Here is a 25217-nt window from a genome sequence, read left to right as displayed (position 1 = left end):
GAATAAAAAAGGGACAAAAATCCTGAAAGAAATGGAAGAAACAATAAACAAAAGACTGAAAGTAAAAATGATAACAGAAACACACTAGTGTATAATGCAATGTATTTAATATCACCATCTATTTTATACTTGCATTGACTGATAGCATACTGAGCGATTCTGAATAAGGATTTCAGTTATGCAAGTGAAACAACAAGTCATTTCCTATAAAGCTTTTATAGAGGTCAGCATCCTGCAGTAATGTTTCCATGTTATGTGTCTCGTACTATCCGCAGCGTGCTTAAACTGTCAGCAGCGTGAGGCCACTCCTCCCACAGAGCTGGTGAACTGGTTCACATGAGGCAGCTCTTGGTCAATCTGGTACAGAGTGCAGAGAGGGTGGAGGAGAGGAGGGAGTGTCCTGGGCGTTTTGGCACAACCCCAGAGCCCACCCATAGCACTGTGGTGTATGTCATCTGCTCATCTGGCCTCCCCAGGGGGCCAAAGGTACCCAGGGGAATGTTGTTTCTCCTCTTGGTTCATTGACCTGGTCCTGACTCGACTGAACGAGCAGCCATTGCTGTGCCAGAGCTTGTGCACAGTCACGTATTCACTCCCGTGAACTCTTACATGCCCTTGATTTCTCTGAATGGTTGTTCAGCGTAGGCAGGCATGCTGGTGCAAGGTAGCCAGTGCATTTGAAAAGCTTGAACATTCTGCATTTCTGTCACTCCTACAGTATTTCTTCCAGGCCAGCGCTTCCATAAACAGCTTCTGAAGCTCATCACCAGACTGGTTATTGTACGTTTACCATTAATTTATTTACTTTTTTATTTCCCTATTTGAATATATGCCAGGTACCTTTTAATATGGGGTGGCTAATAAAATATGTATTCACACATTAAGTGGGCCATGCTATGAAAGTTTATGACCATGGGACAATATCTATGATAAATATTTCTCCTGAGTGCAACAAACAGATACAAGTAGTCTGAAATTAATCATGTGGAAATCATAGATTGGCACTGTATGCCAACAACGCTCTGCAAGAATCCTAATTGGCTGAATGCACTGTACACACTCTCTTCCCAGTTTCCCAGTTTCTGTTTTGATTTTATTTATTTTACTCATTTGCTATTGGGCTAAGTGGCATTGCTATGGTTTCAATGAGATACAGAAACATCACAATAATCAATAGCTTAACAGTTTTACTCATTGAATGCTGGTATCTTTAATACAATATACTTTTTAAAAGCCACATTTTTTTTTTTTTTTTAACTCAGCACACAGCATTGGAAATGATAGGCCTGTGCTTTCAGTATTTTGATTAATAAGCACTAATTATCTATATAGACATAACATTATTTAATATAAGTAACAAGTGTGTCAATTTAAACATTTTACAAATAGGCTACTTGATGTGGTAAATAAACTTTATTATTGCATATGAATTACTGTACAGTCAGATGATACAGTGGGTTTCTGGTCTTATAAAAGACATTAATTTAACAAGTATTCCTTTTTAGAGTTCTGTGATAAAACGTTTTCATTTTAAATCATTATGGTTATAAATAACTTATAAAAAAACATTCTATCTTAAATAGGACTTTCAAACTGGGGGACAAACACTGCAGAACTGAGATGGACATCTCCATTTGCGCTTATAGTGGTACGAATCAAGTGAATTGACAACAGGTGGCGTCTGTTTCAGACACATGGGCGCGCAAGTGAGCCCACGTCTGAGAACGCGCCCAGCGCAGGACGAGACTGCTGGCTGGGACTGCTTCTGACAGTTTCATACGAGAGAACCGTGAAGCGGTGTTACCACCTTTGTGCACGTTTTGATACGGTGAGATTTATAAATTTAACTTTCTCGCAGTTTTTTTACATTGTAAAATCTCGACTTGAACTGTTTGTTGATTAAAAATACAATAATGTAACTCGATTGTTTTGTTTGTGACAAGGCACTGGAAATTAAGTAATTTATATGCATTACTAATTGGAGCATCCGTCCCTTGAACCATTTGTTTTAAAATAACAATCTTAATCTCTTCCGCACGTTTTTGCATTCTATAGCTTTTGGACTCTGATGTTTACTGGGTAGTCACAAAATATTGTTATTTAGTGTAATCCGTTGAGATCTGCACCATTATCAGTCGCTTTTGTCAGAAAACTTGAATATTTTTTTGTAGCCCGCTCGGCGACTTTGGTCAGCTAAATTCTTAAGGCGCCGGCGCGGATTATTTGGAAACCTTTCTCACTTCTATACTAGACCGGTTAAAAGTATTATATCAAATAGAATTAATACATTTATAGAATAAATGCTCTTATTTGCGCATAAATTTGGCAAGGCCTCGTGCAACAATTCAAATTTCCCTCGCTACCCCTTCCTTTCCTTTTAAAAAAGCATGGTGATTGCATTTCTCTAAATATAGCTGACTTGAGCATGACAGACTAAGTGCATCCCTGTGCATCATCTTCTTACGAGGGATAGTCAACAGCTCACACACTCATTGCAAAGAATCTCAGAGTATTTCTACTTGACCTCTGGCTATAGACTTTAAGTGTAGAGTTTGAGTCAGAGCTCCATCTCATCCTTGTCATCTCACAGAAAAGCTGAAAATCTGACTTCATACTCTTTCTTTCAGGATTGAAACCTGGGTCACTGCTGAAGCACTCCTAAATTTTTTTCATTTGGCAACGGGTGTCCTGCATATGATGGGAGGAAAGCAAGGTAGACGGAGTTAAATGTTTTGTTTGCCTTCGGGGAAATAACTTATATCGATGAGGACAGTGGTGATGGCTGTGTTCAAGCAACAAGAAGTAGAGGACTTCTATGAAATTGGGGAGGAACTGGGAAGGTGAGTGCTTCCTTTTATTTAATCGTCATTAAGTGCAAAGGACCAACTCTCTCCCCTGTCAGCTAAACCTCTTTTTGTGCAACTTATTGAAGGATTGGTGAAAATTATGTCAGAGCTGGAGTGTATACAGTGGGTAAGGAACTGGACTTGTAACCGAAAGGTCGCAGGTTCGATTCCCGGGTAGGACACTGCCGTTGTACCCTTGAGCAAGGTACTTAACCGAAATTGCTTCAGTATATATCCAGCTGTATAAATGGATACAATGTAAAAATGTTGTGTAAGTCGCTCTGGATAAGAGCGTCTGCTAAATGCGTGTAATGTAATGTATAAAGTCTCTACTGGTTTTCTTGCGTTCTTGTTAAGCCTGAGGGTCCAAGAAAATTTCCTTCATGGAACAGAAATATGAATTATAGAAAGACAGTTTTTGTACAATAAAATTGGAGCCACAGCTATAGTGTATTATTACAGTACAAAAATAAAACAGAACTAATTATGTGAGTGCTGAAACACAGAGGATGACCCAAGCCCATTGGTTTCCTTCTGAAAACAATTTCACAATCCAGCTCTCCTCTCCTTTACCACAATCTCTCTCAATCCCTCTCTCCTTTCTCTCTCTCTCTCTCTCTCTCTCTCTCATCTCTCTCTGTCTCTGTCAATTCAATTCAATTCGCTTTATTGGCATGACATATTTGTAATCTGTCTCTGTCTCTCACCCAACCCCTTGCTCTCTCCGCCTGTTCATTGGTGGTCTGCAGTCTGTCTGTAGAGACTGTGGGGGAGGGCTTCTCAGCTGTGTGCTATAAAATCTCTTCCTGGAGGCTTGGATGTTTCAGTTGTTAAACTTGTCCCCTGTGGGGACTCACTCCACCCTAGAATACAAAATAGAAACCCCAGCCCCAGCTGAAAGACTGTATCTTCCTCAGGGGTCATTAATGCAGTTAATGTATCAGGCCTAAAAGCATTAGGAAAGGTTTGGCATATTCCCTCTCAATTCATTAGTGTGTTTTTGGCTTTTTGATGCTCCTGACATTCCATGAGAGGTTGTTATCAAGCCCGCCAGCTCCAGAAACAGCAAGTTTCCCAACATTCCAGTGTTGCTTTCACAATACATCATTTACAAATTAACAAATCTCTGCTGGTTTGACTAAATTATTTAGAGCCCTGTTTTTCTGGGGGCCTTTTCAGTGGAAACCATTACAGATAGCTCTGTGATATCTGTGCACTTAGGAGGGAGGTAGAAAGCTTCTTGGCTTGAGCGTTTGTTTCCGAGCCATTTTATGTTCTCCCTTATAAATCTCCTTAATCTGGCCCTATGAGCAATCCAGGCTCTTGTGAGATCATAAAGATAAGACTGAGTGAAAATCTTAGACTGAACATATGGTTTCACAGTGAGGAAGCAGGAACTCTTCTTTGGCAGGAAGAGTGAAGGCATAGGGGGGAGCCAGCTAATGAGACCCTGCATGAGGTAGGGAAGGTGGGGTTCTAATCTCCAAAGAATTGATCCAGGCCTTAAAGAAAGAACTCAGTAATGTGGATACATGAATAATCTAAGCATCTGTCATGCCTTCTGAATGCCAGCTAACATGCAATAACCTATTCTCAATACTGTCATTCAATTGCAATTTGAATGATGCATCCGGCATTTGAGGGGGGGGGGGGTGGGGTGCAGGGGGGGCTTAACTCTTCTATGGTTTCACCCACTCAAGCTGCTTCTTGCAGGGCTTGTGGAACATTTGCCTGGTTGATTCTTCAGCAGTCAGTTCATGTCCACATATTGATGCTACTATTCAGAGGGCTTTCAGAAACAAGTGTTGGTACACAGTGCTCACTATCTTCAAACTGAATCAGAGCTGCTGAGGATCATGGTAAATGTAGTACCTTTCCTTATTGGCAACTAGAAAAGCTGAAAATGGCCCGGTGCTGGCCTACCTACTACGCTGTTTGTAAATGCATGTGCAGTTGGTGTATGTATGCAGAGGGAATGGCCAGTTTTCACCACAAGCAGTGTGGAAAGCGGAACTCGCCCACCACGTGGACACTGTGCAGTTGCCAGGCAGTTGCTGACGCCTCCTCTGATACGTCCGTGGCTGGTATGTGCTCGTCAGAGAGAGACAAAGAAGTTTCTGCCGCCAACATAATCACACTTCTCAGCTTGCAAGAGAAAGTGTATCCCTTCAGATGGTCAGAGACTTTTCACTGGCCAGTAGTGTGGACTGGGGGACAGGGGTAGTTCTTACCCCAGGTTTGTGTGGAGTTCACTGTGAGCAGAGAGTAGGCCTCTGTTATTCTGGCGAGGCCTTACAGGCCTGTGTGTGTGCATGCGTGTGTGTACACGTGTGTTTGTGGGCACGATTTTAAAAAGGAGACAGAGCTACATAGGAGCTCATCATCTGTCTCCTCTGAGTCAGACTGGACCCTGCGGCCATAAATAGATCTCTTTTTTTTGGTAGTACAATGTACAGTACCTTGACACGAAGGCGCAGAGGTAAAGGGTATAGAGAACAGGAGCTGAAATAATGTCTAAATAACACATTTTTGAAACAGGAATGAAAGAGGTTTGTGTTGGGGTACAGGGGCCACAGTGGTCTTGCATTTTATCAGGTTCATTCTGGGCTCTGTTGATGCTAAATTTGGAGTCCTAATGTGATGTATGTACATTATAAAAAGGGGAAACGATAGCTACGTGGATGAAGTTGAAGTCATGCACCAGACGGATGTGAAGTGAGAGAACTCTAGGCCAGAGCGTCAGCTGTGGTTAGGCTCTGGAAGGGGAAGTAATGGACAAGTGTAGAGGGTGTTCTGTTCAGCCCTACTCATGTGCAGCAATCCTCACATACCAGCAGGCTCTATCATGCAGTTTGCATGAATTGAAAATGTGCAAAGATTAAATATATTCCTCAGACCTTTTGCTCCAGGGACCTAGGTGTAATTCTGAACTGATGAAATATCAGACATGTGGCAGCTGATTTGTATGGTATACGGCCCTATGTCAGTCTTCTCCTGGGATTCTGTGGACTTGCTTGATATATTTATAGCAAGAGAAGTTGCAGCACTAGTGTTCCAGTATAGATATCAGCCTGGCATGCATGCTACATGGATGTCATGTGTGCATGCTGCATAGATAGTGTGTGCATGCTACATGGATGTCATGTGTGTATGCTGTATGGGTATCATGTGTGCATGATGCATGGATATCATGTGTGCATGCTGCATGGATATTGCATACATGCTGCATGGATTTTATGTGTGCGTGCTGCATGGATATCATGTTTGCATGCTGCATGGATATCATGTGCATGTTGCATGGATATCATGTGTGCATGCTGCATGGATATTGGGTTACTGCACAGGCTGAAGAGGTGATTAAGTGTTTGTGATTACAGAGTGCAGTGCTGTTCAGGAATACCCAATCTGCACACAATACAGATGCAGAAGATTCAGGTTATAAATGTACATAGTCTCATGTCTACAATTCTGAATGAATTCACCATGCTTTTAACAGCCATGTATGTGTCACCTTTTCCTGACTAAGAAACATTTTTTACAGTAGAGTGTACCTCAGTTCCTCTCAGCATCTGTAAGATGAAAGGGCATTCAGTGAAACTGGCCATTTCACTGAGTGTTTCCTGGGTGGACTGTAGAGAAACGAGTCTGAACATGTGAATATTAGAGCAAACGGCCACCTCCCTGCTCGGTTAATAACCATCCTGTGGTCCCATGTGCTGAAGAGACAACGGCACTCCTGGCACGGAACCTCATGCTTAGCATGGCATCAGTATCTTCAGTCAGGCACAATGTTCCACATGAAGGATCAGCCCCTTATCTATGAAACTCACATCTAATTAATTGAATGAGTGAACTTTTGGTGCGAACCATGGCATTGCGATTTCATTGTTCTGGCTTACATTTGGAACAAATTCAGCATTCAGCTTTTTTTGAAACAGAAGCGGAATGCAATGCTGGGTGGAAAAGTTTCTCTCTTTAGGTTGGTGTAGGCGAGCTCAAAGTTCAAGAAATCCATTTGTAGCCCTTTTTTCTTGCTTGTTACTTTCCCAATGCATTGCTGCTTTTTTTGCTTAAAGTCTCCATCTTGAATAGCCTTTAAATGTTGTCTCGAAGTGTTGAATTTGCTGAAGTAATAGGTGGAAAGAACAGGACTTTCAGTCCCTGCGGGTTGATGATCTCTTGGTAGGTTATTATTTTCTGCATATAAATGTTTTTTGTAGGTTAATATGATGAACCTATATGAAATGTTTAATTACTTAGTAATTTTGTAGGCTAGGATCCTTAGTAGTTTAGCATAATCTATAGATTACCATTCTCTGTTGGTTAGTAAGCCTTTCGAAAACAAGTCCAGCCTGTGTTGTTGTCCTTCAGTGAGTGATTTACCTCTGTTATAGCCTTCCCACCAGTAGAATAGTGTTAAACCCGACTGTGCTGCCCTTTACCAGAGAGCTTTCTGTTGTGAACAGGAATATGCCTCTCTGTTATTTCCTTATGGATAGCCATCTGTGTTTGTGCATATGGACTTGTAATGGGCATAATGCACAGTTTAACTGGTTCATGTTGTGATAGGTGCGATTGATATTTTTATTAGTCTCCATGATCATTATATTTCTCAGGATATGTATACATTAGAGCTGTGGGACAGAATTCTGACAGTGTTTTTCTTGTGCGTTTTTTATTGGATGCACCGGGTAATGGTCAAGATGTCATCCACAAAGACGGCCTCTGTATTCAGTAGTAACAGCTCATTCACTTCGTGGTAGAGCAGCTGACACAGGCTTGCATTGTGCTCATGAACCTACCACAACCTACCTTTCCTCTGCACAGAAGATGTTCACGGTGTCTGTAGTAACTTCAGAATTCCCCGTACTCTGGCCTTAAACAAAACTCTGAGGCGCTGAACAAAAGATCTGCCTGTGTGTACAATGATTTCAGGGTGGCAGACTTAATTTTGTACCTCTTAACCCCCTTAGCCACCCACGCAATTAAACACCAGGGACCTGACAGGTGAAAGTAACAGCTGGGCAGGGCCTAATATTAGCGCTATGCTCCCAGTAGCGCCAGGCCTGCAGCAGTGGTGGAGCCCCGAAAGGTTCTTTGTTGCACATTGAGTGTGTCTAGCACCTTCTGCCCCCCCTGTACCCACTTTAAACATGCAGGATGGCTAACTACAGCCAGCCTTCATCATTTTAACCCTGAACTGAAAGCAACGTTAAATGACATCTGTGTTACCACAGCATTCTGGTCTTCTGCCCTTTGAATACATTATTGGTGTGAATGCTGATCTTATTTATCCTATGTGAAACAAAAATGCAGTTCTATGAATGTCATGTGATCTAACATTCATAGTATGATCAAGTATAATCGGGTGATGTGGACGGTGTATCCCTGTAGTGAATAAATGCATTTTACTCATAGTTCTTTTAAAACTATATTTCATTTTAAACGGTGTGTGTGTGTGAGCGTGAGCTTGAGTGTGAGTGTGTGTGTGTGTGTGTGTGTGTGTGTGAGCATGCATTTAGACAAGCTTAGACATCTCTAAATATGGAAGCCATTAATTTTAGCTGTGCGTTATTTTTGTGGTCTGAATTTCTTGAGTGACTGGAGGCTGCTTCTGCCACTATATTTAATGAAATGTTGTGTCGCATTTGTGTTAATATTTCCATGTGTGGTACATACAGTAGCATATATTTTCCTTTAAGATGTTTACTCTTTTTCTTCAAGACGTTGTTAATATGTGCTACACGGGAGGATGTGGAGGGTCTATATGACAGACAAATTCAGGGAAAAAGTCTTGTTGAATTTGCCACGCTATTGTGTGCTAGCCTGGTGAAGATCTGTGCTTACATTTTGTGATCATTTTTGGTGTTACATTTCAAGAGACGTGGAATCTGTGTCTCACTCTTATTTGCTGTACATGGTTTAATGGCATTTCTCTGATCTCCTGGACAGTCCTCCTTGAAAGCATAATGAAGCCCCAGATATCTCCCTCCGCTGCACTGCCCAGTATGGTAGAGCGCTACTGCAGAGGCGATGGGTTAACATTCTGAGAACAGCTGCCTAAAGAGACCATCTATCTTTAGGGCTTTGTGCATGTAATATGGGGGGCTCCCAGGGTGCCCCCAGGAGGAAGTGATGTGTGAGCATGCTGGCCACCAGCGCCCCAGACAGCCGCACGGAAACAGGTGTGGGGGAGGGGGGGGGTTCACAGTCCCCCTCCCCGTCACCACCGTCTCTCTGTGTAACCCTAAGCCTTCACCCGTGTCTCACGTTGCAAAATGATGTGGTGTTTTCACTGTCTTCCTCTCCCTCTCCACCGGGGTGAGATCGATGGGGTGAGACATGACGTGGGGTTTCGGATGCGGCTGGGACAGTCAGAGGGGTGAGCTGCCCTCCCTCAAAATGACTGCTCTGTGGAAAAAGCCCCCCGATATAGCAACATGCGCTCATATGCCGTGTTTAATTTGAGAGTGTGAATGCATGCTGAGCAGTCTTTTTTTAACTGCAGCTCCTTCTCGGTCCAAGTCATATAAGCTCATTTTCCAATGTTGGGCTAATAGCAGACCCCCATCAGCTGGACAAAGTTGGCATGGTCCTACATAATTTGTATGTGACTATAAAGTGGTGGACCCTGTATAATCATTGGACCATATCATTTCTAGTTTTTACTCATCGTCAACACCTGTCTCTGAAGGGGCTTTCAGTAGAACAAGATGAAGGGAAGTAGGAAAGTTTAAAATAAAGAAGAAGTAAAAAAAACTAGAAGTACATGCGTAAAGGAGGGAATACAGAATTAAAAATGAGTGAGGAGGCTCTCTGCATGCTCCGACACTCACCCACTGGCATTCTAATAGGGCTGTGGATGCAGCAGAATGGTATGTCTATCTATGTGCTCTAATAAAATGTGAAAACACAAAACACAAGGAATATATTTTAATACATGTCAAATTGTTCTGCATATGTCAATATCAACATTGATATATCAAAATGTCAATGTACCTGGTTCCCGCATATGAAAAATTTGGTTAAAAAAAGAGTTAATCGTACTTTTTTCATGCTGCGCTGAAACTGTAGAAATTTTTGAAAATGACATATGTGATCAAATATCATGTAGGACTACTACAATATATCCCTGAAATTGCATATAACATTTGTGTGAAAGACCTAACCATAATTTCATATTAAACTGGAAACTAAAATTTTTATTACACTTAAAACAGCAGTTCTTGTGTAAAAACTTAAAACACCTGAATAAATGCATATTAAAACCCTAATGCCGCGTCTATGTACTCAAGCAATATATCTGCTGCGTAAAAGTGCAATTCACACAACAGGAATGCCCTGGCCTAATTTCCTGCTTTAAGCATGCACTCCCATCCTTCCCAGAGTCTAATATGTTGGCTTGTTGCGTGGTCTGCCCTGAGCCAGCATATGGACAGTCACAAGGAGCTCTGAGGAGTATCCCACGCTGCACAGCATTCTGGGATGTCAGAGAGCAGTGACCTGGCCATCCTGAGAGGGTGTAGCGCAGGCATTCCGTGCGCAATGTTCTGTCCTTTCTTCCCTCCCAGGAAAGGGTGGCACTACCCTGAATAGCCCCATCCACAGCTGACTTCATCATTTATTTAATAGGCAAAAGGTTTAAATGCTGGCAGAGAAGGATACCTGTCCTCCCCACCCCCTCCCTATTTTGTTCTACATCCAAATGCCCCCCACCCCCCCCACAATATTGGATTCTGTTCCTAAAATACCATTTAAGCACCTTCTGAGAGACTATTACAAACATAGAGATGTCAAAGTAAAAAAAGTAGACCATACACACAAATTCATACTTATTGTGTGTGTTTGTTTGCATACTTGGCTGCTCTCTCTTTTTTGGCCTCATTTGCATCATCCTGTTGAGCACTTTTATTTCCACTGCCCTTTTCCACACAATCATGGAGGTTTCCCAGGGCAGCTGATGGGGATGCCTGGACTTTTCAGTCCTGCAGCTGTTCTGCTTCAGACCGACGGGAGACATGGCTCAGACACCATCTGTCAGCAGCGTGGTCAGCAGGGCCTCAGATTCTCATTTGATGCAGAGATAATAAAGCTCATTAGCATTAGCTGTGGTAACCTTGCAGTAAAGGGCTAGTGGGAAACCTCTGCTAGGAAGTAGCACAGACCAATTTGGTTCTTGGTTTTTATGTGTCTTAATTTATGTGCGATTTGTCCAAACTTCTGCAGTGATGTTTGACAATCCTTAATTAATGTAAACATTTAACCTTTAACCCAAAAGTATACCTGTGTGGCACTATTAATAACCGCTGTTAATAACTGGACCGCTGTCTCACGAGTTTCTGAGAGACGGACTGCCCTTGTGACCAGCACAGGGTGGGACTTCAGCCAATAGAATCTGGAGTGCTTTGGGTTACCTTAGCTTACTGAAAACGAAAGGGCTAGCTTTACATTTGCTCGTGGTGTCTGTTGGGGGCGAGATATGGACGTGCGTTCATTTTCCCCTAGCGGTCAGTTTGCCATCGTGAAGAGATGCCGAGAGAAGAGCACGGGGCAGGAGTACGCCGCCAAGTTCATCAAGAAGCGGCAGAGCCGGGCGAGCAGGCGCGGGGTGCGGCGGGAGGAGATCGAGCGCGAGGTCAGCGTCCTGCAGCAGATCCAGCACCCCAACAACATCACGCTGCACGACGTCTACGAGAACCGCACCGACGTGGTGCTCATTCTGGAGCTGTGAGTGTGGCTGACGCAGAACGGACCGCTTACAGACGCAGTGGCTCTGAAATTAGAACTGATGGCTCAACAGTGTGTTTCAAACCCAGTCCTGGAGACCCCCTGTGTATGCTGCCTTTCATTCCATCCACAAATGCAATCCCAGAATTTTAACAAGCTGTTCGTTTTTCTTAATTATGCTTTTCATGTTTTGAGGGATTATTTGCCGTCAGAAATGACTATGCATACATATAAACACTGATTTTGCAGCATAGAGGTGTGTTGAATGACATGTCCCTTAGGTGTAACTTAGGTGCAGGGAAATCAATAAAAGGCAGCTTCCCTTCCTGCTCATTGGAGCTCTTGTTTGTGCCAGTGCCCCTGCAAGCTAAGGAAGTCAGCAGACAATAGCCCTCACAGCACATATTCTCACCTAATGAACCTGCCTCTCTTAACAATCAGGACATCCCCATCAGGGAAGCTCTTTAAAACCCAGAATAATATATATTAACATATTTAGTGTTTAGTGCATCACTAATTCAGGCGTTTCTTTTCTAATACGTGGGGTAATTTGCAGTGGTAGTTGTTTTCCTGAGAGAGTCCAATGCTTAGCATTCACTGTGCATCTCTGCCTGGCAGTGCGAGAGGAATCCAAACTCTCTTGCTGTGTGACCTCACTGGGCAGCGAGGCCGGGTGGGGCCCCTTTGCCCCAGGCTCCATCAGGCTGTGATGAGGTCAGCACAGGGACCTCATTAAGGCTAATCACAGGGCCCGTTCTGCCTGTGCCCTCTGTGAATGCCTGCCCATAAAAACCCCATGAAACTCTGCACACTGGATTCTGAAATGCAGCAAAAAAAAGAGGATGTGTGTTTCATGGTATATATGAATAATTTCTGCTTTTTCTATGCTGAGTGGTTAGTCACACACAGGACTGATGATACGTTTCCTGTAGAAACTGTTTGCTGATCATGATAATAACCACAACGCTTCCACACTGTGCTTTTACATGACATTACAGCACATTAAGCCATTTACCAGGCTCTCCTACCCAGGGCAACTTACAGAATAAAACGCATAGGTGCATTCACCAGGGTTTTGGGTGAAGCTTGCTGGTAGTCGGACTGGAGCGTTTCTGACGATGACCCTGTCTCTGTGTACCACAGGGTGTCTGGAGGCGAGCTCTTCGACTTCCTGGCCCAGAAAGAGTCCCTGAGCGAGGAGGAGGCCACACAGTTCATTAAGCAGATTCTGGAGGGCGTGCACTACCTCCACTCCAAAAAGATTGCGCACTTCGATCTCAAGGTGCTCCCTTTTTACTTTTTGTCGCGTTTGGTTCATATTTTCAGTTTCCGCTTTGATATTGCAAGCCTCTGTCAGCAAGATATAATCATACACCCATGCAGGGCCTAAGGTTGAGAGAGGGGAGGATGGGGCTGTAGCTATGGTAACGGATCATTGCTGTAACCCGAGCATTGCGGCTTTATTTTATTTAGGTGAGTCAGCGCTATGCTAGAGAACATTGTATGGGAAACTTAATATGAGCAGCTGCCTCACAGTAACTAGCATCTGCCACTGAAGTCAGGCAGCTGTAGACCACCATATTTATTATGCATCACAAAACTGAAGTTACGTCCAAATAAAACAGTGAGTGCCATCCTGGCCCGTGGCAAATAAAGAGGGCCTGCTGACAGTGCCACTACCTTCAGGATTATCTTTATTACTTTACGATTATTATGTCACATGGCAGGCTTTATGTGCAGCACGACTGGAGTAAAGAGCATCGGTGAGGCGCAGACACACACACACACACGCATATGCACACGCGCGCACACACATGCATGCAGACACAAACACGCACACAGACACACACACACACACACACACACACACTCACACAGAGAAGCGCTATGCCCCAGAGTCAGCGGGCCCAGGTGTGGCCCTGTTTCCGGTGATGACAGAGGGGCTTGCAGAAGGACCACAGGAGGAAGGCCTTTGGAGGCAGGGCACGTGAGAGGAAGTTCCCTCTCCAGCAGGGCTGGGCAGCAGCGCTCTGTCACTGTGGCATGCCTCTCCTTGCTCAGAGGAAGGGCAGGTGTTCAGGCAGGCTTGTTTTCAAAGGAGTCTCCACTGGCCCAGGGAAAACAAGAGAGGAAGGAGGAGGCGATGAAAACTTCACTCCTCACACAATGAGGACACGGACCTGGGCGTGGCTGAACTGCCTTAAACTGCTCTCTGCTCTTACAGACCGTACATATCAGGCCATTTTAAATCATGGCTGCGAGAAATGGATCTGCAAACCAGAAAACGCATCACTGCTCATGCAGATTAACTGATGTTATCTGCTGCGTTGTGATTGCTGAAAAGCTGGTGCATCTGCTGAGCCAAAGGCCCCAAAAAAGTCCTTCCTCTACACTGGTTCTGTGATTTTGGACTGTGTAGTTATGTCAAGGTCATGTGAGCACAAGACAAGTGACCAAATTGTGAAGGTGATTCATTTATATACATTTTTGAAGTGCCTTTTCACTCAGACCACTGTGTTCAGGAGGAGGGGTTATCCATGGAAGCATGCTTTTTATTTCCACCTTGATAATTGTTATAATAATGATGCATTTTAACTAATAGAAGGTATGACATCAGATTAAATGGGTTGACCTATGCCCGCTAGCTGAAAGAAGGATGGCTTCAGTTTATTTTTCATTATTACATAATGAAGACCTCTTTACCATCAAATAACCTGCTCCATTAAAGAATATGTATGGTATAGATAATGCAGTTTAATTGTTAATGGTTGTTATTCTGTAATTTATGTTCAGTGGTTCAGTTGTGACTTATTTCCAGCTCTTGGCTTGTCTACTTCTGTTGGCACAGAGGGGAAGACAATCAGTTATCAAACAGATAGTTCTGTCAACAGAATGACAGACACAAATATGTTTATAATGGCATTCTTTGAAATAGCTTTGGCAAAGCTTCTGAACCGGGGCGATGTCCTCCCTGTGCCGACTGTGATCGTCTGGAAGATATTTCACAGCGGGAATGGATTTCCACCCGGGGGGCGAGCGCTGCATAGTCATTAGCCTCTAGGTGTGTTTGTGCTGCACACGTATAATTAGTGCAGTCACTGGGCTGGATCCAGACTCCCACAGACAAGCCGCCATCGACCAGTCTGTCTGCGGTCCCCACGGCAGAGAGCTCTCACCCCCTCCGCTCAGACGTGGCGCCGGTCCTGCCGGTCTCGGCGCTCACGCTCTTGTGCTTGGGGAAGCCCGGGACGGCGGGTGGGGCCGCCGCCCTTACGTTGGCCAGGATGTGCGGGCAGCCCGGGAATGCGGTGTGGAGTGTCTGCGGGGGTAATGCAGCGCTGCACAGCCGGTACTGTCGGGATTTGATACCCGTGTATAGGGGGCATCCACATTCTGGAGCAGTGCCTTAGAATGAGCCAGTGTTGTGTGTTTGTGTGTAACTGCACGGGAGCTCATACCGTGCATTACAGGTTATTAGTTCTCTGATGGTGAAGTCTGTCTGCGGCTTTCAGCAGCTCCTGAATGCTGCTTTTTACTGGTTTCTGGATAACGCTGCTACAATTTGAAAGTCTCACAACATGCACAGGCACACATGCACGCACGCGCACACACACACAGACACATACACACACAAACACACACACACACACACACATTGCATTGTGTTTTACAGAGAAACATGTTAACATTAGCTTATCCTTTGTATTGTTTTTGGTTGTTTGCATTGGTTGGGGTTTGTATCAGTGACACTTTTTCTCTGCTTTTCTCTCAGCCTGAAAACATAATGCTTCTGGATAAGAGCTTCCCCCTGCCCCGGATAAAACTGATCGATTTTGGGTTGGCTCACCAAATTGAGGAGGGAGTCGAATTCAAGAACATTTTTGGGACCCCTGAATTTGTTGGTAAGTTGGCTTTTAATGACGCGCGAGTGCAGTTATTGTCGGCTGAGGCAAAAGTTCACCTGGTCATTTGAACCTTGCCTTAAAGAGGAGATAATTGTTCCTTACAGCAATACACTGAGTTGAGTATTTACTGATGGCTGGAAAAATGTTTCTGTTCAACAACTGTTCTGTTCAGTGTTGGCTTTAGTGTTTGGGAGACTGCCAGCTACACTTATGATTTGATTTGTGCTTACAGCTCCAGAGATAGTGAACTATGAGCCACTGGGATTAGAAGCAGATATGTGGTAAGATTGGCTCTCTGCTTGTGTCGTGATGCATATAAAAAAAAGAAATACATTTTATTGGATTAACCCACCTTTCACATCCTCTACCACAGGAGCATAGGAGTCATCACCTACATCCTGTGAGTTAAACACACTGATATGCTTCTATTGCTCTTACTGAGAAGTGCTAGAGTGTCTGCCTGTGTCCGGCTGCCTGTGACTGGTTATGACTGTGACTCCCCACAGATTGAGTGGCGCCTCTCCGTTTCTCGGCGAGTCTAAACAGGAGACGCTGGCGAACATCTCAGCCATGAACTACGAGTTTGACGAGGAGTTCTTCAGCCACACCAGCGAGCTGGCCAAGAGCTTCATCAGGCAGCTGCTGGAGAAGGACACAAGGTGGGAGGTCAACACCACAATGGAGGATGTGTGCCTGGGGGGGGTGGGGGGGTGGGGGGGGTGTCCCGTCAAGGCATTTAAAATGAGAACACACGTGGAGCCACATAGCCACGAGGTGGATTCTGTTGGTGTGCTGTTCTTGAATTTCTGGTACACGTCACAAGTGCTGCATTTCTGGCCTGTGCCTCTGTGCTGAAGAAAAAGAGGATGCAAAAACTGTGTGACGTGGTGTAAATTCCTTACATTCTTTCTCTCACAAGCTGGCAGTGTTAAGTGAAATAAAGCTTGTTGTTTTGACTGTGACATAGTTATAGATAGTTTAGATATCTTCTGCTCTATTCTCAGGCCACATACTTTGCTTCCTTTCTAATGTGCTGTTTGCATTACAGGAAAAGACTGACTATACAGGATGCCCTGAACCACCCCTGGATTAAGGTAACTGACTTATTTATTTTTTTGTGTTAAGAAAAGCGTTTTTTTGGATTGCATATTTGCATGCATAATTGACTTATATTAAAGTAGCGATTTTAAAGTTGTACACAGTGAATCTTCCCTTCACTGCACTAAATGTGTAATCAAAATCACATGACTCTCCATGCATGCTGTTTTTGTACATTTACACCGATGTCAAACATGCACTGAAGCTGCATACGCACACTCCAAAGCAATATTGAAGCATCCCACACACAAGGTTTGAAATTGAGCAAGAACTCAGTTTCTGACCACAGAGAGGCACTGAAGTCTCCAGCTGCTTGGCAGCCAGACAATCAGAGTGAGCCTCTGGCGAGGTGTGTTTGTGCCTTTGTTATAGTTCCTCTGGGTAAATAGTAAAGACCCACATTGAAGGTTAGCCTTACTCTTGGCAGAATACTATGTACTACCAGATCTCTCCGGCCAGTCAAGGTGCATATACTTCACTTCTGTGTCAATGTACAGAGGGTCTGCAAGAAAATGGCTTGCAAGAAAATGGCTCATGCCTTTTCTTCCTCTCAAGAAAATAACACAATGACTTTCTCAGGAAGATTCCAAAAAAGACATTGTATAAACAGGAAATACAGAATCGCACAGGGCTAACCTTTTGACCAGCATGCCTCTTTTAAAAATATATTCTGCTTCAGAACATCCTGCTTCTGCTGGAATGTATTTGACTTTTTTTGAGAAAGAGAAGAAGCTGTTTGTTGTGCCATTTGGATATGCGGCTTTTGCACATTTAAGAGTGGCTGTTATGTGTTTAGACGCTGTACTTTAACCCACAAATTGGTGTTCATTCTGTGGAAGAAATAAAAGCATGAACCAATGAGAAAAACAAAAGAAGAGGGAACTGACCGCATGGGGAGTCGAAGGATGTCTTTCGTTTGGTCTGATATCTGAGGCAGTGTGAGTGAACTAACCCGCACACAGGCTGCTGTGTCTATGTGTCCCAGGCGCGACTCACTCTGCCGTGGGCTTCACTCCGTAATCTTCCTTTCTTGTGTCTGAAGTCCAACGAGCACAAGGAGGAGGCCAAAGCTCCCGAGAGCCGCAGGAAGGCCGAGCGGCGGCAGCTGAAGACCAAGCGGCTGAAGGAGTACACGCTAAAGTCGCACTCCAGCATGCCTCCCAACAACACCTACGCCAACTTCGAGCGCTTCGCCCAGGTGGTGGAGGACATCGCCGTGATGGAGGTCAGCTTCAGTGCGGTCTCCGGCACGCGCGCCTCCCTCCAGGAGGACGTGGACGCCCTGGTCTCCATCTACAACGAGAAGGAGTCCTGGTACAAGGAGGAGAGCGAGAGCGTGCGGCACGAGCTGTCGCAGATCCGCTATGAGTTCCGCAAGGTGGAGGCGGTGAAGAAGCACCTGCAGCAGGACATGAGGGCGGTGGGGGCCAGCCTGACGGGAATCAGCGGCCGCTACCTGGAGAGGAAGTCTCACCTGGACACCTTACGCCAGGAGCTCTCCTCCGAGCTCAAGTGGGTCCAGGATGTCATGAGCTCCTTCCAGGTTGGTGGGGTTGACGGAGGCAATGGTGACTACCCCAATGGAAGCTTCTCCTCCGTCTTCAACAATGACGTCAACGAGGCTCTCAAGGAGCTCCTGAACCGACCTTGTGGTGGGGAGCTTCTGTCTGGCATCAACCTGGAGATAACAGGTCCAGGCCAGCAGAGGTAGACGGAGGACAATGTGGATGAAATAAGACAAAGGCTCTTATTGCGTTTCAACAGGGATCCTGTTCATGTCAAGGCCTCCTAAAATGACTGCTCTCTGGATGAGGACCCCCACCTCAATAAAATGGTTGACTCCCTACACTTTTCTACACATGGATATCATGGATATATGTATATGAGGTAGCTATATAGTACATCATAAATATTTTATAATTAAATAAATTTAATAAACTTAATGATGTTCAAATCAGACATGACAACTGAAAGTCTAGAATGTGATTTATTAAGAATAAATAAATAAATAAATACATATCTATCTATATATATATATACATATATATATACATACACAGTATATTCTGAACTGGTGCTATAATTAAAATATTTGGTGCTACAATTAAAATATTTTGGAAGAAGCAATTTCATCAGATGATTATTAAATAAAAACGTAGTATATACAAGCTAATTGGCATACAGCAATGTCTACAATTAAATCCAATTAATGTACATTCTATTGTAAAATACATTTTTCAGTTTCAGTGATGAATTATTGTTCGAATTATTAATTTAAATGAATTAATTAAATGAATTAATTGCCACCTGAATGAATTGTTCATTATTTTTTATGAAGCAAAGCATGTACAGTAAAGCACTTGCCCCAAAGTTAAAACTGTACAGTTAAACTGTGTGATGCAGCACTGCTGGGTACTGGATAATTTTGTACCATTTTTTTATTTATTTTAAATTCATTCTCCATTGTTGTTTATAGCCCTCTGAAATTTAGGTACAAGCCTCCAGTTGTGTCATGACAAAGTGATAAATCTTACCACCTCAATTCACCATTGCTTTTGGAACTGGAGCTATGATAGACAGATACTGTCCAAAGTATCTTAATTCATACATGTACAACAACTGATAGCTGTTTTGTTGAGATTAATGTTTCACAGATTTTCCTGGATTACATGAATGAATTGCACAACTGTGATATAGTTTCTGCTGTGTTTTCTGTTATATTATAGTCATTGAAGAAGATGAATTTGCAATTGAAAGTGAAATCCTGCCATCTTAATTTGCTCTGCATACTCTATTTATGTATGTAATATGGTCATATTTATTTAAAATTCCTCTGAGATAACTATGCAAACCATTTCAAAGCCTTTCTCCAGAAGGTACATTTGCTTTTCACCATAAAAATACTGTAATTTGATTTATTAAAACAATCGTATAAAGACAACAGAGATTAGCAGGGAATTTTTTCTATTCTTTTGTGTTATGCATTTAAAGGAAACAAGGAAAGGTTACTCATTTGAACCCCGGTTTTAAAATACACTGCGTTTTAATACCCATTGTCTGTACCTGTGTTTTTCTTTGTGTCTTTGAAGTCATTTTCTATTGGTCATTTTATTTGGCAAAAACACACCACACAATACTGTGTGTGATTGCACTACACTGTACTAAATACATCACCAATGTTACTAGCACATAAATAGCAATCATCCAGACAGTTGTGCCTGGGCAATATGAGCGCACAGACAAAGGGAAGGAAGTAACCAAGAGTTCACTCTGAACTCACGTGATGTCATACATTTATCTAGCTGCAGGTACCATTTTATCCTTTTGTATTGCACCTATTCTATACAGTCTCTCTTGTCACAAATATTCATGAAGATGCAAAAAGGACTTGTGCTGAGCCTTTTAACAGTCATTCACTGCCGTTCTTCCCCTAGATGGCTGACAGGGCTGTCTTTATGATAATAGATATGTTACAAGAACAATAACTGACATCCATAAATTCTTTGTAATGTAATATTAGACTGCAGGATAACAGTCCATATAATGGTCAGATCAACACCGGAAGCCTTTCTTGTTTCGGGTAACAGCAAAATGATTTTCTGTAGTGTTTAAATAATCTTGTATAAACCTGTGTGCCTTTATGTATCATTGGGTCGGCTGCTTGTTCTCACTGATCTGAGGGTCTGTGCTGTTTTGTAGCCCGCAAACCCCAGGCAGGCCCTGGTGCGCAGACTGTCCATCATCAACCTGGAGAACTTCCGGAGGGAGTACGCCCGGCGCAGGTGGAAGGTAACAGAAATCTTGCCCTCCAGGTCTTTCGCTGTGAGGGAAGGGTTGCGCTCAGAACTTTCTTCAGCCCCTTCCAATCTCACTCCCCACAGATGTCCTTCAGGATCGTCGCCCTTTGCAATCACCTGACACGTATGATGAAGAAGGGACATCCCAAACTGCAGGATGAGCTGGTAGGTACAGCCCAAGCGTTTGAATGCTAGGAGAGGCTCACTGATTACAGGCTGAGCACTGTGTCTCTCTAGCATGGCCCTCATTCCCAGCCAGGCCCCAGGTAACTTGATCAAACTGGAATAGTCACGGGAGCATGATCTTTTTATCCTTGGAATGAGAGCTCATCCCTCAATCAATCCCTTTCAGGAAAGACTAGCAGCTGTGTGCTAGCCTTTCTGTCTCTCTCTCTACCTCTCTCTTGCTCCCTGTCTCCCCCCCCCCCAACTACCTCTGTCTACTCAACTTATGCCCATAGTCAGGAATGGTTATTGCATGTACAGTACATCATGAGCAGTTGGTGGTTGAGACTGGTTGTACCCTGTTCCAGAGGGACTGTGCAAGCGACCAGGAGGAGGAGCCGGTGAATAGGAGGTCAAGCAGAAGAAAGAGGAGCAGCACCTCCTGAGCACTGTCTCCCAAACCTACGAATGACATCTGCAAATGGGACAGGGCGGGGCCTAGGATGGACGGCACGTCAGAACAAGGAAAGAACAAACAGACTGCACATGACCAGACGAGACAAGATGATGCACTATGAACTCCACACATTCCGCATTTCAGCATTCAAAGAAAGGGCAAAATCACAATGCCGCCACGTCCAGGTGCTCCTGTACCCTCTCTTTTCAGGACAGATCAAAAGATCTAGGACATTTGAAGTCGAGGTAAGCCTACAGGGGCAACATTACTGGGTCATATGGACCAATAATAGAGACAAGAGGAATGTATCAATGTTCAGATGACAAAGCATGGAAGGGAGCTTTTTAAAAGGGTTTTTATTCTTGAATGTATACTTAATTATAAAGATGCACATTTGGCAATTAACTTTTGTAAATATACTGACTGTGTATAAGTAATGCCTTTGTAAACTGAATGGTCCATAGCCCTTTAAACGTTTTGGTAAAGGTTCTTCTATATATTTGAGTCATTCCAAACATATGCTGAAACACAGCACTGTACTCATGTAAGTCGGCTTTTTTATTTCAACACAACCTTGTTTTGGCAGTGAATATTAACATTGCTCCGGGCAAGCTAGTACGGTCACTCCCAGCAGCTGGAAGGAGTTGCTTTACTGTACCCTAGTTTGTATTCTTTGGGATCTATTAACATCATACTGCATAGATAAAAATATGCCTCAATAATATGCCTTTAGTTGAGAAACCTAGACTATCAATGCAGGTTATCCTACACAACATTCCAAAGTGCCATAATTTGCTTAATGTGCTTAAACATTGTATGAGAGAAAAACAGTGAGTACAATATATTAACATACATGTCAAATAAATGTACATTTATTGACATTATTTTCTCTATTTTTCAGTATTATGAAGAAGGGATGATTATTTTTGTTTTCTTGTATTTTGCAATTGAGGAAACCTGTTTATCACTGCCTGGAAGGCAGGAGAGGGAAAAAGGTCAGCAGTGAATAGATTAGTGTAGATTCCCTCCTCCAGGCCCCTCCCTGCGCTGTAGTCACACGGCCAAGTGAACGGGGGGGGCGAGGGCCTGCATGCCTGCCAAAGTCACGTGCCCGCTCTGCTGAAGCCGCTCAGCCCGTTCAGGCATCCGGTCGGGATTCAGGGAAAACATGCTGATGCTGTTCCTCCAAGAATCCACCGCGCGTGTCTCTAGAGCTGCATGGGCCATGGTGAAAGAATTCAGCTTAGGGGGGCGGGGGTGGGGGGGGGGGGAGAGAGAGGGGGTTGGCCAAAAAAATGCTTGGAAGCCGTGACTTGAGTTGAGGACCTTGAGTGTTTGCTCTCGTCTCTCCAGAGGCCTAGATTCAAGGCCCTTTTTTCAGTCCTTGCTAGTATCTAATGTCTTAATATGTGATCTAGAACATTTGTCTGATAGGTTCTGCAAACTGCTGTGGTTGGTGTCTGGCAGTTCTCTTTCTCAAAGTGATGATTATTACGGGAAGTTTAAGCAGTAAATGCTTGACTGTGCCTCAGCAGTATCTGTGACTCTAGAAGGGACTGCTTGTTGCATTTTAACTTCTGCTGAAAGTATGACTTCCCCAGTATGTCTTGAAGACTGTATACAGCTCTTAACTGGACCCCTGTCTCAGTTTGCCTGGCAATTTGTAATATGGAAAGTTAAATGTATTTATTAATTAGTCAAATGTTTTATTACTTTAAATGGTCAGCTGCACTGCGTTATTATTTCACGCGTTGTATATTTCAGTACATGGAATCGATAAAAATGAAGAAAATGTTGGGGCGAGCGCCGATGGTCTTTAAGTGTTTACATAAAATGCTGCATAACGTCACCTCTCAAGCAGAGGTTGAGTGAAAAAGGTAGCATTCTCTTGATTTGATCCAAATGCTATTTCCTTGGATCAAGACAAGTGAGCGCTGTCTTTTTCACTCAAGCCAAGCTTGAGAGGTGATGTTATACTAAATTCTCTTTTCTTTGGGGGTTTTGTCATTATTATTACTATCACTTGTGCCTCTACAGTGGTGTGGCATCCATGTTGTTATGTTGTTTATGTGTATATGGATCCATGCATTTAATGCCCATGTTCTGGCCCCAGGGGACTGTGAGGGTAAACTGGCTTCAGTATCACGTACTGTTTACCAGACATATGTGCATTCTGTTACTTCATGTGCCTGACAGGCGTTAGAGAATGGAATGCTTGTTTGATTTTAACCCCACATTTTGCTTCTGTTTTTATAAAATGTTTGATTGCCGCACAATTAATTTATCTGTTATATAATGCTGTATATTTTTTAAAACATACAAAAAAAGTATTTTACATGTTTACATACAGAAAACCACATGCACATTATTGTAATTACAATTTCCTCACTTAGATATGGCTTTCAAATATGTGTCAAAACACTTCAGTCTAATTCGTTTTGCATACGGCTATTACTCATGACTTTTAAAAGCCCCTTATGGAATTGAAAATAAAATTCTTCTTCTCATCTCATAGAATTTCTGTATATTGTATGTGTGAGAAGGGAGTGATCTGTAAAAGCAGAATAATACTTTTATACAAGGAATGACCTCGCAATAATCTTTTATAAATGAGTACAATATTTTATAGTGCATCACAAAGAAGGAGATTTGTTGATGAGTATGCATGATGTGTGAGTTACCTGACCCATGCTGTATGTGTATACTTTAAGAAGTGCCTTTACTTATTCTGTCCTTTTGTACACTGTAAGTTAGTGCACTTTATTAATTAAACATTCCAATATGAACAATGTATCTTTGGCTTTTTAAAATTCCTATATTTATGGTTTATTGATATAATTTAACTGCCTTGCCATTTTTCCCCCATTTCAATTATTAAATGAACTATTTGCTTCAATTTCAATAATTTGTATTTTTCTTTATTGCTTTGGAAGGTACAGGCCTGTGGTGATATAAATTGCTAATAAAAATTGATTTAATCAGTATTTGCAACAATTGAAAGTGATGGCATACCCAGCTTAGCTTGTAGAAGAGCAATATTATAAAACATCATCCTGACCTGCAAGGTATAGTGTTGACCAATGTAAGAGAACTTTGTCCTAAACCAGGGCCATATAAATTAATATTCTTATGAAGTGCTATTGTAGTTGTTACTGTCCCTTAAGTCTTTACCATTGGTCTTAGGTTCCAGGAACTTACAGCATATAGTTTATTTGTGGTTCTTTGCCTTTTTGCTTTAGGACAGATTTGCTTAAGATGCCCTTTTGAAAATCCGCATGGATTACACATGGACTATCATGTTCTGTACTTTCCCAAGGTCTTTGCAGTGGTGTGACTGTAATGGATAGCTTAGAGACAGCAAAGCCTCTGTCACCCTATACAATGTAGGCCAAACAATAGAACTGTCGCGCATCTAAAAAGGACAGTGCCTGATGCTCTGGGTAAGTTTTTTTTTTTAAGCAGCTAGATCTTGTCAATATGTCTGTTGTACATTGTATACTATTTTTTCTTGCTTCTTGGCCAACATGTTTCTGTAATCCTCTATTATCCTTTGTCATAAACCCTGAAGCCTCATTCCTCATTTGCAGTCAATAAACTGCATGGGAGTTCATACAAAGCCTGCTCAGAACAACAATATTTGCTGTCCAGCGTGGGTTTCTGTGAGTGAGAGAGAAACACTGTGTGTGTGTGTGTGTGTGTGTGTGTGTGCAAGAGACAGAGAGAGAGAGAGAGAGAGGGGGGGGAGCAGTGTGAGAGGGAGAGAGTGAGAAACAGACTGGACAATGTGATTTCAGTCACATTGGTATGAGTGAAACATCAATACAACAAAATATTTTTTTGCAAATACAAATCTGGAAAATTTTGGTATTTGAAATTAAATGTATATTTATTGTGGGTTGCAGCTGAATGGGTAGAAGAGATTTTGGAAGGCCTGCCCTTTTTTCACTTTAGTGTCTTACTGGAGTGCATTATTGAGGTACAACAGTCTGTTATGGCTTTGGGTGCTGAATACATTCAAGCTGCTTTACTTGGTTTGGAAGCTGCATTGCTACACTGTTGCCCCCTTATAAGCTAGGTCATTGCCTCCTGATGTTTCTACTGTTGTTCATCTTTACTGTAGAGCTAATGCTTAGAGTGGGTAATATACTAACTCCTTTGGACTTACATAGGGGAATATGCTGATATCAATGTGCTGCACTGACTCTTCCTGGCAGGCCTCATC

At 43.0% G+C, this 25217-nt stretch overlaps 1 protein-coding gene across 2 annotated transcripts; it reads left to right on the top strand.

Annotated features, from left to right (window-relative positions):
- Window positions 1-1668: 1668 nt before the first annotated feature.
- On the top strand, window positions 1669-23900 carry LOC135241835 (death-associated protein kinase 2-like). Of its 2 annotated transcripts, XM_064312560.1 has the most exons (12): window positions 1669-1828; window positions 2628-2840; window positions 11352-11573; window positions 12717-12855; window positions 15346-15475; window positions 15711-15759; window positions 15852-15878; window positions 15985-16137; window positions 16527-16572; window positions 20276-20365; window positions 20458-20538; window positions 20907-23900. In XM_064312560.1, the coding sequence occupies exons 2-12, from the start codon at window positions 2764-2766 to the stop codon at window positions 20982-20984; spliced, it is 1092 nt and encodes a 363-aa protein (XP_064168630.1). In that variant the 5' UTR covers window positions 1669-1828; window positions 2628-2763; the 3' UTR covers window positions 20985-23900. The 2 variants fall into 2 exon arrangements, with proteins under 2 accessions (XP_064168630.1, XP_064168629.1); XM_064312559.1 differs by lacking the exons at window positions 20276-20365; window positions 20458-20538; window positions 20907-23900 and adding an exon at window positions 17619-18888.
- Window positions 23901-25217: the final 1317 nt, after the last annotated feature.

The sequence above is a fragment of the Anguilla rostrata genome, chromosome 16, assembly GCF_018555375.3.
Source record: "Anguilla rostrata isolate EN2019 chromosome 16, ASM1855537v3, whole genome shotgun sequence".
In the NCBI taxonomy this organism is placed as follows: domain Eukaryota; kingdom Metazoa; phylum Chordata; class Actinopteri; order Anguilliformes; family Anguillidae; genus Anguilla; species Anguilla rostrata.
This window is presented reverse-complemented; position numbering and strand designations above follow the sequence as displayed.